At 36.5% G+C, this 12,299-nt stretch overlaps 1 protein-coding gene across 1 annotated transcript in view; it reads left to right on the forward strand.

Annotated features, from left to right (window-relative positions):
* Nucleotides 1–12,299, forward strand: part of CNTNAP2 (contactin associated protein 2) — a 1,014,330-nt gene that overhangs the window by 317,121 nt on the left and 684,910 nt on the right. The window contains exon 2 of the mRNA XM_059850210.1: nt 710–820. Within this exon, the coding sequence (XP_059706193.1) occupies nt 710–820 (111 nt within the window). The remainder of the gene's footprint in view (nt 1–709; nt 821–12,299) is intronic.

Below are 12,299 nucleotides of genomic sequence, written 5' to 3' on the forward strand. Positions count from 1 at the left end.
GAAAGCTAGGATACTGATTTTGATTTTTTTTCCATTTTAGATGCTAATACCAAGTTAATCTTCTTTACAGCAGGGTAAAAGGGAAGTGAAGTACTCAAATGAATTATAGAGATTAGCTAGTATAGTTGGGGTTTTTTCAGTGAATCTGTTGAATCTGATAATTCATAAGCATTCATTACTGTTCCCTAATTTATTTTCTTTTTTTTTTATATCAGATTTATCAACACTTCTATGACAGAAATAAAAATATGTATCTTATTTACTTCTTAGAAAGCTGTCATGATAATACTTTTCTTTAGCACTAGCTTTTTGGGTCACCAAAAATATCCCAGATATATCAGGGTAGGCTTTTTTGTTCAACCACTGTGTACCCAAGGAGCATAATGGCTCATGGTTAGATATTACCATTATCTTATTTTCTCAATGGTTGAAATCTTTATTTTCTCATGTCAATGTGTGTGTTTGTGGTTTTTCGTGGGTTTCCTTGTGGTTTTTGAGGAGAGTTTTTGTTTTTTTTGTTGGTTTGTGGTTGTGGGTTTGTTTTTTTTTTTTTTTTTTGTTGGAAAGCTGTGATGTAGCTACATGCATTCTACATGTACAAAAATAAAAAGGATGCATTATCACCCAGAGGGAAAATCAAGGGCACATTGTCCCTTTATGCTCTTAATTATTTATGTGTATTAAGTGAATCTGTTTTCTTGTGTTTCAGAAAAGTGTGATGAACCTCTGGTCTCAGCATTACCCCATTCCTCCTTCAGCAGTTCATCATCCATGACAAGCAGCTATGTGCCAGGCTATGCCAAGTTAAACAAGCGAGGAGGTAAGGGGCATTCTCAACCTTAATGTCTGGATATTTCAAAAAGTGATGAATTATATTTTTGATGCAAAAATGTGTTTTATGTGGAATACTATTGCTTACTCTTGTTTGAACAGCCTGTTTTGATGAACTGAATTAATTTCTCTTTCATTGTACCGGAGACTAATTTCACTGCAGGGAGAAGGGCACTGCCAGCAATGTGTAGCAGCAGGGCCACATGCCTGATGTCAATAGACTCATACAGTACAGCTGCATTACTGACTTCACATGAAAGGGTATACCTGCCTGCATTGGGTACCTCCAAGGTCAAGGCTGGAGCAAAAATAAACAGCTTTGATGTGACTTGTAGATGTAGTTTGTTCCCACTTCAGCAATGACTGCTGTCATTCAGGCTTTTTTCTATCACCACAGGGACTTTGGCTTTTGCATATCTATCTGTAGTGCAATGAGTGTCTGGAATACTTCTCTGTTCAGATCTAACAAACCTGTCTCAGACTTAGTGCTTGGAAAAACAGGTGTATAAATTCAATGGCCTACCTGGTTTAATGATACTGAGGCACCATCCCCTGTCCACAAAGAGTGCTGGTAGCACTGCCAGCTCTTTCAGTTTCCTGGAGGTCATCATGTAGGAAGGAATGAGCTGGGTCCAATGTCGAACCAGGAAGCATAATCTGTAAGTGGGGAAGAATATAGGGTAGGTCCAGGCATGGATGTTCCTATGATGTGGCTCAGGTGGTACCTGGAGGCTGAAATGGGACCCCAGGCTCACTGGCAGGGTGGGTGGGTTCTCCACTGGGTAATGCAGTTATGGCTTATTGGTATTCTCAGAGCCCTGACGCTGTTCTTGGTTTCCTGGTCTGCAACTTCTCTGCATATTTGTGTTTTACAGCTGTAGAATTCTTGTTCTTTGGTGGTTTCATTTCCTTATTTGGGTTTTTTGGTTTTATTTGGTTTTTGTTGGTTTTTTTTTCTTTTTCTTTTTTTTCCTTTTTTCTTTTTTTTAATTTTTTTTCCTTTTTTTATTTTTTCTTTTTTTTTTCCTTTTTTTCCTTTTTTTTTTTTTCCTTTGCTCTCTAAAATCAGCTTTAGCTAGGCCCTGGAGTTAATTTCTTTTAACAACTACTAATTGACATAGTGAGTTACTTATAGTCCTGCTTCCTTTGATGTCAGCCTGTACATTTAACACCTCTGCTGACATCCCATGGGTTTGGTCCTCTACCCTACATTTTTATAGAGTACCAGTTCATTCTCTGCAGAATAGGTATGATAGGTACAGAAATATGTCAGAATTCTTATACTGGTACACTCTAGCCCATGCAATCACACAGCTAAGTTAAATGTAAAACAGACCAGGTTATGTTACTGGTTATTAAAAAATTGCTCTTGCAAGGGAGATAAACAGAAGCCAAAGACTAGCTTAGAGAAAATATGACTGATGAGCTCTAGTGCTACAGGCCTGCAGATCTGATGCAAAGCCTGTGGCCAGACAGAAGCATTGGCATTTGCTCTGGTTTTAGGCCTGCAGACCAGAGGATAACATGGTTTGTTGCTTCTGAGTGAGAATAGATGTTGTTTTGTGCTGGTTGCAGGCTTTTACTGCAGTGCTCCATGTATTTTGGTACATGCCTTTTGCAGTTCTTAGGATTTCTGAGGCAGTGTGTTTGGATGTGTGTTTTGGTAGGCTGTCAGGTCCCTTCAGTTGTGTCTTTAAATATTTATCAGATGAAAAGAGTGGTGCTTAAATTCTAAAAGACTGCTCATCGTCTAGGTTGAATTCTGTTGCATGACAATAGTTATATCCATTTTCTGTTTTAAGTTTTAAAAAAGGCAACTAGAACACTTTAATAAAACACAACTCAGCATCAGCTTTGCTGGGAGGATCTTCCTTTGGTTTTAGATGAGTATTTCTCCTTTTAGTTTACAAGACTATTTATTCTGTTCTAAGTGAAAGGCAGATTGACATTAAGAATTTATTTTTTTCTTTTAATTATATTTACCTTTCCCTTTCTTACCCTTATAATCACTACAGTGCAGTTTCTTTTAGTGACGTTTCTTTACTGATACGGATCAGTGTTGTCATTAATCAAACACCGGCTTCATTTCCCCATTGGAAATTTAGTTACACCTCTTTGTTAAATAGCAGTTTCATCTCTTTATTTAAACAGCAACTTTGCTAAATTGGTATAATCCATCTCTTAGTACCTATGAAGCACAGCACACATAATTTTCAAAACCAAGGCTCTATGTACATGAACAAATATCTTTTTTCTAACCTAGTGGCAGTAAAAATACTGCAGAATTCAGGAGTAGGTTTAACACAGGAACTTGTCTGTCTGTATTTATGCTTCTGCAAGTGATGGAAAGTAGCTCAGTTTTAATACTGAGCTATTTTACAACTTCATGGAATTACAGATATTGCTAATCAAACCAGTAATAAGTGAATTCAATTTTTTTCACTCCAAGGAGTCATTATCAGCTAATAAATTCCCAAATCAAATGTGCTATTTAAACCACACTGTGTTCAAGTCATTAAATGGAAAGAACTCCCCCTCCTCTAGCCCCAGACCCTTTAAATTGTAGAAATACACATTTGAAAATTCTACTCTCCAACCCAATTATTTTTCTTTCCTGTTTTCATGACACTTCACTCCAGACTGGCAAAACACTTTATTTGAATAGATAGTATATTTTATTCCATTGATTAAGGCACTGATTCCCTGAACAGCCACATCATATTATTAAGGAGGCTGGAGTTGTCACTATAGGTGTTGTGGTTCAGTTTCCTGCTATAAATGTTGCAATTGGAAGGATGCATGCCAAAAAGAATGTAATATTTTCAGCAATTTCTAGGAGGCTTCAAAAGCAGAAATATCCATGAATTCACTCTAACATTTGATAACACTTCATTTACAAATCCTATAGCTAGTGTTTTAGGCAAATATAATTAAGTATTTGTGGAATGGCATTGATCTGGAAACTGCCAGAGTGTATATGTGGGGTGGGTTTCTGTGTCAGTTTGTGAGAATATTTTACATTTTTCACATCTGTCTACTTAGACCCCTGTAAGCCTTCAGTGACTTATGGGTTAATATGTATACTTAATTCAAAGGAAATGCAGATGTGATGGACGGAAATTTGATTAGGAACGTCAGTCTCTCCAAATCAATTTGCTTGGTGGTTCTTCTGCATTGCTGCTTTTTCCTGTTCTGAACCTTATTTCTTGTTAAACAAGGAACAGTACCCTGTGTTTTCTTGAGATGGGGGGAGGGGGTAGAAAATTTTATTTTTCATCATAGGAAAAAATGTTGATTGTAGAAACAAACATTTAATCGTTGCCTACAGGTCTGTCAGTGTCTTGCAGATTTGGACCTATACATTTTAAATTTCCCATGTTCCCACAATTTCCATGTCAGTGAGTAAGAATCTTTGACTTATATAATCATTACAATTGTGAATCTTTATTTCCTTTATCACAAAGAGCCAAAAACTTGGGGGAACAATGCAAGTCTGCATTTTATACCAGCTCTCTCATTCAAGGACCCCCAAAGTCTTTCTCATGGGGTTCCCTCCTTCTTCTGCCTTCCTGGGCACTTTTAATCATAGCAGATGATAAAAGCAACCAAAATACTTTCATTTTATTATCATGGAAAGAAGTAGGGAAAATGTAGACAAATTTGTTGCTTTTCTTTGCAAGTAACTATGCTACTACTAGATCTACTACTACTTATCAACAGATTTAACTCAGAGGAATGCTGGATAAAGCAAGTGCTGCTATTCCCATCAGACCTGACAAGGCAAGGGGGTGAAGATCCTTTGAAATTCAGCTGTGACAAAACTTCTGTGGAGTGAGAAGGATGCAATGGATTTCGTAGTGAATGTAGGTTTGGCAAAGGTAGTGTGGTGGCTCCTGAATTATGTTAAAGGCTTATAAGCAAAGATTTGTAATTAAAAATTTAAACAGTACTGAATTAGCAGCTGTTCAGACAAAGCCGGATGTAGTCAGTTTCTATAAAATTATCTTTTTGGTAGTAAGATAATATTTCATTTTAAACAACTAAGTCTTAGTGCTCTATTGTATCTTAGTGTTAGCATATTTTTCATTTTAATTTTAAAGTTATCTGCTGTGCTGTTTAGTGCCAGTATAACAAAGGTAAAGATTATTTCTGAAATGTCTGTAACTTATCTAAGGGGAAAAAACACCACAGAAGAGGAGAAATGTTCATGGCTTTTCTTCTTTTGTATCTCTCACTATCACTTTTATCTATATATATGCAAACATTGTGAAATACTTCAATGCTATAAAATCCTAAAACTTTTTGCTTTGGATGGATTTATTAAAAAAAGTAATTTTGAGTTTTCTGTCAATTATTAGCTCAGATTCACCTTCTGTGTAAACCAAACACTTCCAAGTATATTAAATGATTCAGTGTACAATTTGGAGAAAATGGGGATGTGTTATCTTTGAAAAAAATAATTTTTCTTTCCAAAATGACTGGTACTGGAGTCAGCCCAATTGGCACATAAATGTATGCCATTAGGTCATTGACAGATAAAATTTTAACTGGAATCCAGTTAGTAGATGATCTAAAAAGACTACAGGTCTTTCCATTTTTGTCATACCTCTTCTCCCATAAAAGACTGAATTGCTGCCACCTGAGTAGCTAAAGTGGCATTAGAGAAAGGGAGAGCTTTCAATAAGTTCATTCTACAGCTTTTAAAATCCTCAGTAACTTTTTCATATGTGATGTCAAGGTGAAAAGGTCTAACATCTTATGACCTGCCATCAATAGGATCAATGGACTGCATCACATCATGAGAAGGATTCTTAGCACACGTTTGATATAATGTATTATCAATCTTCCTTTTTTAATGGTTCCCAAGCTATTGGACCCTATACTTCTCACTAGTACAGGAATTAATGCTGCCTATCATCCATATCATACCATTTTAATTCAGGGAAGAAATTCTACATTATTTCAACATAATGTAATGTTATATAATATAATTGGAAGCTGCTTGAAACTAAGTAGAGTCTCAGAACTTCAGAAGTAATCCCAGCAGACAGTGAAAGTATGAAGGTCATAATGAATTTCTGGATATGTGGAAATTATATTTTGCACAGTGGAATAAAAAAGAGGAAATTTGGTACCCAGGGGTTCTGTTTTAAGTCCAGTATTAGCAGGGAATCAGATGCTACCAATGAAACTGATAACATAAAATGAAAGGAAGTATCTGTAGAGCCGTTGATGTTCAAAAAGCAGTCTCTCTAGCACCGCTGTGTAACTTGTATCTAAGCTTTCAGGTCACCTTTTAATCAGTGTGGTGACCTTGGCCTGTTACCAGAGTGATTAATGTGACTATAAAACAAGCATCAGAAATTAAGTGTTGACATAGGTGTAATTGTGGCAGGGTTTTTTTTTTTCTTTTCTCAATGGAGTCTTAAATTCTGCCTTCTGTATGGAAGATGCAAGAATTTATCTATAATGGGATATGGCTCTTTTGTTCCCCAGATCATTTCCAGTAAGTCAATCAGATCTATGGCAATGGTTCTACTAAAATAAATTTTAAAATGCTCGTTAGATCCTTGTCTTTGAAGGATTCTAGGGACACCTAGTCTAGGCTCTTTTTACTTTCACTTTTAAAGTCTCCGATACTATAATGCATGTCACTGCTTCTCCAATTCCTTATTACTATTGTATAAAGAAATATGAGAAGGATTTTATGTAGTTTTCCTTTCAGCAGAGTGAATGTGGAAGGGGCAGTTAGCATCAGCCTGGATGCTAACTGCTAAGTCTGGGCTTGTACCTTCACGGGACTTGCCAGGAGTTTAGTTTGGGTATGAATCTTAAAGTAAGGAGGTGCTCCCTCTGAGCTAACATTTGTCCAAATGAACAGTTAGCGAGCACACTGTAGATGAACGCCTTAAATATTGCAATCTCCTTGTGTTGACAACCACAACTTTAAGATGACTAAGAATACTTATACACCACAGAACTCACTGTATTTTGACTAAAACCCTCTTAGGAAAAAGTTATGGAGTTGCCAGTGGTTTGGAAGTTTTCACTATCCAGGTTAGAGCATTTATTGTCTTTTGTCAGTAGACAAGATCCTGCGGGTAATGAACAGAGTAGCATAAGACAACTGGTAAAATCATGAGTAGTATTTTCCACTTGGCTTTTGTATGTCTGTAAGAGAGCTCTTGCTGAGCTAAATCACTAAAATATGGTTGCCTTTTAAAAAGTAAATTGAGTGCTTTAGAGCACTTTCCCTTTCTGTAAATATGTGCTCTAGAGCAACACAAGTTTTACAGTCCACTTCAGTATGTTTGCTAAAACCATCTCATGAACAGTGTAGATCAAGCTAGGTTTTCAGAAGTCAGGACAAATTGATAGCTCTTATTTATTAAATAATTTCTTATCCATTTAAAAATATGGGAAGTTACTTACAGTTGAAAAAGATAAGCTTCTATCAGTTCACTTATAAATAGACCCCAAAAAGCATTTTTGTCTGTGCCATAGCATTATTTGTGTTGCAGACAATATAAACAATATTTCTGGAATGCTTTAGAGAGAATAAAAGCAACCGATGTTTTTTTGGGGGGGGAGTTCTCTGTGTGGTTTGAGGGTTTTAGCTTTTGTTTTTGTGTTTTTAATTTTTTTAAAATTCATTTCAAGACAAAACTCTTTTAGGAGGACTCTTACCTGTGAGAGTAAATGAAAACCTTTTCATTTTATTAGTAACATATCCTTTTGGTATTACTCATAATAATTTTTTTGTGTAGCATTAACTTCCATCTCTGGGTTTGTTTTTTTTTTTTGTTTGTTTTTCTTTTAAAATTGATAAAGAATTTGTGCTCATTTTTTGCATCTAAAAACGATATAAAATTTTCTCTGTTTTTATCTGGTTCATATCCTACCATATCATCAGTTTTGTTCATTCTTTACCTTCAAACTGAATAGTTATGCACCCCACTTTGATTTTTAATGTATCCCACAACCCACCTCATCTCCACAAGCACTTATATCCCCCTTTTGAAGGCAACTGTGATTTCCACTTGGTTGATGTCAGAAGTTGTTTTCTGTGCTTTATCAATCTGGCCTAATGAAATATTTTTCATAAATAACTATAAGATGTAGAAGGAGTTCTTAAAAAACACGAAGAAAAATATTTGCACTAGCTCATTCCTCTGAAAAAAACATTAAAACATTCATTGCAAGAGGATAGTGAATTTTGTGAAGGTTCAGGAAAAAGAAGCATCACAAAGAGGAAAGAAAAGTGCCAGTGTATATCCAGGAAAGATTCATGCATTGAAAAAATAAGTTTAGAAAGGAAAGACATCACCCTTTTTATTCCAAACCCAATCCAATAAACAAAGTCTGTAGAGAGTGAAGCTAAAGTAATTGCATTAAAAAAGGCATCATTAGCTTATGTTAATTTACCATAGCCTGATGAATACAGAAAGCATGACCGTTTTTTCCAGTTCATAACTAATTTGTTAATTAAAGTGTTCAGAATACCTAATTGGCTTATTTCATACATGTGTAGATGGAGAGGAGAAAAAAAACCACTGTGCTCTCCAACTTTATAATTTTTTTCTTACAGCAATCATTTTCAGAAGCAGCAGTTCCAAGCCCAGCTAGAGACATAAGGCAAATGGGCAGCTTTCTCTGGGAACAGGGATGGGGACAGTAGATCACCCTGGTTTTACTGAGCAGCTACCTTTTTTCAGAAAAAAATTCAGCTTATTTCATTAATTGTTTCTGATGCTAATGGGCAGCTGGGTTTGGCAGAAAGGTGGCTGTGCTGGTGGCAGAGAGGGGGCAGCCTCAAAGAGAGCCAGACTGAATCCAACTATACAAATACATTTTTTCCATATCCTTAGGGTACCAGTGCTGCTCTGGCTGTTTATCCCCACAGTAGCCAAATTCTGAGCTTTCAACTACTTTGAGAGTTTAATTTTACAGTTTCTCAAAAAGCATTGGTACATGAAGTAAATACTTAAGAAATCTCTTTTGGTGTTCTTACTGGCTTCATCTTGAAAATGCAGACCTGATGAGCTCTCCTGCTCTGCTCAGAATACTGCCAGGGTTGAAGCCAAGCTGGAAATTAAACCTGAAAAAGAGGTTTTGGGAGACCCTATAACAACCTTCCAGTACCTGAAGGGAGCCTACAAGAAAGGCAGAGAGGGACTTTTTACAAGAGTACAGAATGACAGAACAGAGGGGAAATGTCTCTAAACTGAAAGAAAGGATGTTTATATTGCATATTAAGGAAAAATTATTTACTGTGAAGGTGGTGAGGGAATGGAACAGAATGGAAATGGTTGCCCAGAGAAGTTGCAAATGCCCTATCCCTGGAAGTGTGTAAGGCTAGGTTGGATGGAGCACTGAGCAGTGAAAGGTGTCCCTGAACATGACAGGAAGCTTGAGAACTCTATGATCTTTTAACTCTATGATCTTCCAATCCAAACTATTCTATGATTCTATAATAAAAATGGAGATTTGTCTTTAAATTGCATGATAATATCATATTAGAGTTCAGCTAGATGCCCCTTGAAACCAATGCCTCACAAGGAATTTGTCTACACTAGAGCTGGCACACAAAACAAGCAAGTTGGAAAACTTCATGTTCCTCAGATGCTGGGGCTGCTTTGCTTGCACAGAGCAGTGGGAACATGCAGGATTAAAAAAACCCCAAAAACTCAATATAGGAAAACTTGGCCAACCTCTTTTGACAGGTGAGGTATTCTTAAAAACAGCAGAGACTGAGAGTTTAGATCTAGACTTGGTTTTATCTACAGATGCTTCGTGTATGCAGAGCTGTGTAAGTACAGAGCTCTGCAATTGAGGCAAAGATGTGTAGTGAGTGTACAGAAGATGCACTGTCAGCTTTTCCCAAGGTCAGTGTCTCCTGCCAGATGCTATGAGTGTTTCACCCTCTCCTGCACACAAAACACAGGTTTTTCTTACACAGATGGGTGTAGTGCAACTGATAGATTGCTGCTCTGAGCATTTGAGCCAGAGCATTGCCTTTCCCAAATAAGTCATAAACAAGCATAAATGCTGGTAGAAATGGGAGCTATTTGGCTACCATTATAACCTCCCACTGCAGATATATGCTGAAAGAAAGAAAAGGAATAATGTGATAAAATGAGGCTATTTGTTGCAGGATGGGAGAGTGCAGCTGTTATTCATGTTTCAGCTTTCACAATGAGATTATTCACAAGAAAATCTGAGCTACACAGTTAGAGACAGAACATTAATACTTGTTTTTCTGTATGTAAGTTACTCCATAAGTCACAAAAAATATCTCTGGATCTGGAAGAATCTGGCTTAGCATCCAGTCTCGTGTCATAGATGTGCTGGTGGTTTCTCTTTGCTTTCTCTCACTTATATTTGTGTCATCATAACTAAACCATTTCTTAATTACACCAACATTTAGTTGATGTAATTGTAGTGTTGTAGTCACCTGACAATCACAAAATCAACGAGGCTGCAAAAGTCTTTTGATGTCATCAAGTCCAACTTATGACCCAACACTACTTTGTCAACTAGAGCATGGTGCTAAGTGCCACATCCAGTTTTAAACACCATGTAGACATAGATATAGCTATAGATAAAATAAAGTTATAATTTCTGTGTTCTCTGCATGAAGATTTTTTGTGCTGGAGTTCAGCAAAGGACCAAGCAATCCTTAGAAAAAAATGTTAATAGAGATTTATCCCTTTCCTCCTGCTATCTGCATTGGCTTTTGTCTTCTGAAATAATCCATTTTATGCTCTGGTATATAGCTCACACAGGAAAATATTGCTCTACATTGAACATCTTTGGGAGTTTGTCAGCCAGCTAAGAAACAAATGAATATCAACAATGAATTGATTTCTTACAGAGCCCTAAACTTTTCTGACTGCTTCTAGGACAGATTTTTATTTCTTTTAGGACAGACTTATGTTCATTATTACCAAAGTTGTTTGAATGGTCAGTTTTCCAAGTGACTCAATATGAGATAAATTGTCTCGCTGTGAATCATGAGTCTGTATAATGTGATAAGCAATGGGGAAAAAGAATTAAAAGCTAGCTTGCTTGAAATCTGCTTTTTTAAAAGTTGTCTTTTAGATGTCTTTGCTTTTCAGTATTGACTACCATCAAATTTAGCATTCCTGCTGGGCATTTAGAAACTCAGCTCCCAGTGAGCTAATTTTGCTTCAGTTAAGAAAGTTGTCAGAAATTATTTGATTTTTGTAAGGATCAAAGGGTCCTCTGGTATTTAAAAATAGGCACTGTATCATGTCTATAATTACATAATATTCATAGATCAGGAATAAGTTATCCTGTAGCTATCCCTGTCCTCCTTGTTTTTGCTAATATAGATTGGATGATATTGTGATGACTCAGTTTTGAAGGAATAATCAGGTGATATTGAAGACTGTCATAAAAAGATAAGTAAACAAGATTATTACTTAGTGAAACAGCTCAGTGTGCTTTGGCTGAGATCGAGAGCTTGGATATAGCACAGTCCTGTACTGAGATGACTTCAGCTGACATTCTGCAGAAACTTGTTAGAAACTGGATTTTTCCTTTAATAAACAAGCCAAAATGTTTAATACATACATTGGGAGATGGTATTTGAACTGCTTTCCTTTCTTCAATATCAAGAAGTTGTCTGTTTTCTATGGCAGAGAAAAAAATCCCCCACAAAAGCCAGTGCTGGAATATTTGATTTGCTGACTGTAGAAGCTGGTCAGCAACATCCCCCATTACACATTTTGAATACATTGAAGTCATTTTTTTTTACACATATTAGTTTCCAGGTCAGATTTTTTTTTTTTTTTTCCAAGAAGAGAGAGATGTTCTTGCTTTTATAATTGTGATTAACAAGTTTCTAAATTGGGCTAAAGTGGCACTAAGCTATCAAGAAGAAAAAGTTGAATGCTAAGTTTAAAAAATATAAGGTTTTGAGAGATCAGAGAAGATGTTAATTATGAGTCTAATTATTATGAGTAACCTCTAAAAGTTGCTTTAATAAACTTCTAGTTTCTGGGCAAAACCAAATTCTGTAAATTATGCATGGAATATATGATGTGAAGCACAGTGGTGATGATGCTTTAGCTTTTTCCTTATCTTGAAGCAGCACATATTGTGTAATTCAGCCAAGGCAGCAACCAACACATTGGCCAGCAATGGCTGTTCAGTGAGCCGTGTCTAAAAGCATCTGGAAAGAAGTTGCATACCTGGAGATCAAAGCAGAGGCACCAAAAACTGGGAAGCAATTGGCAAAAACAATTTTTAAACATTTAGGTTCTCAGGTTTCCTCTAGGTTTTAATTAAGGAATTGTGTTGAGCCACTCCCAGGGAGTGTTTTTTCTGCAGTTGGAGCAGAGGCTGGAGCACCTTGCTTATAAATAGGTGGTAATGGGCACCCTTTGAGAAAAAGCTGCTAGTTTACCAGCTCACTGGGTGTGATATGGCAATTCCTGTGCTCT

The sequence above is a fragment of the Haemorhous mexicanus genome, chromosome 1, assembly GCF_027477595.1.
Source record: "Haemorhous mexicanus isolate bHaeMex1 chromosome 1, bHaeMex1.pri, whole genome shotgun sequence".
Classification (NCBI taxonomy): Eukaryota; Metazoa; Chordata; class Aves; order Passeriformes; family Fringillidae; genus Haemorhous; species Haemorhous mexicanus.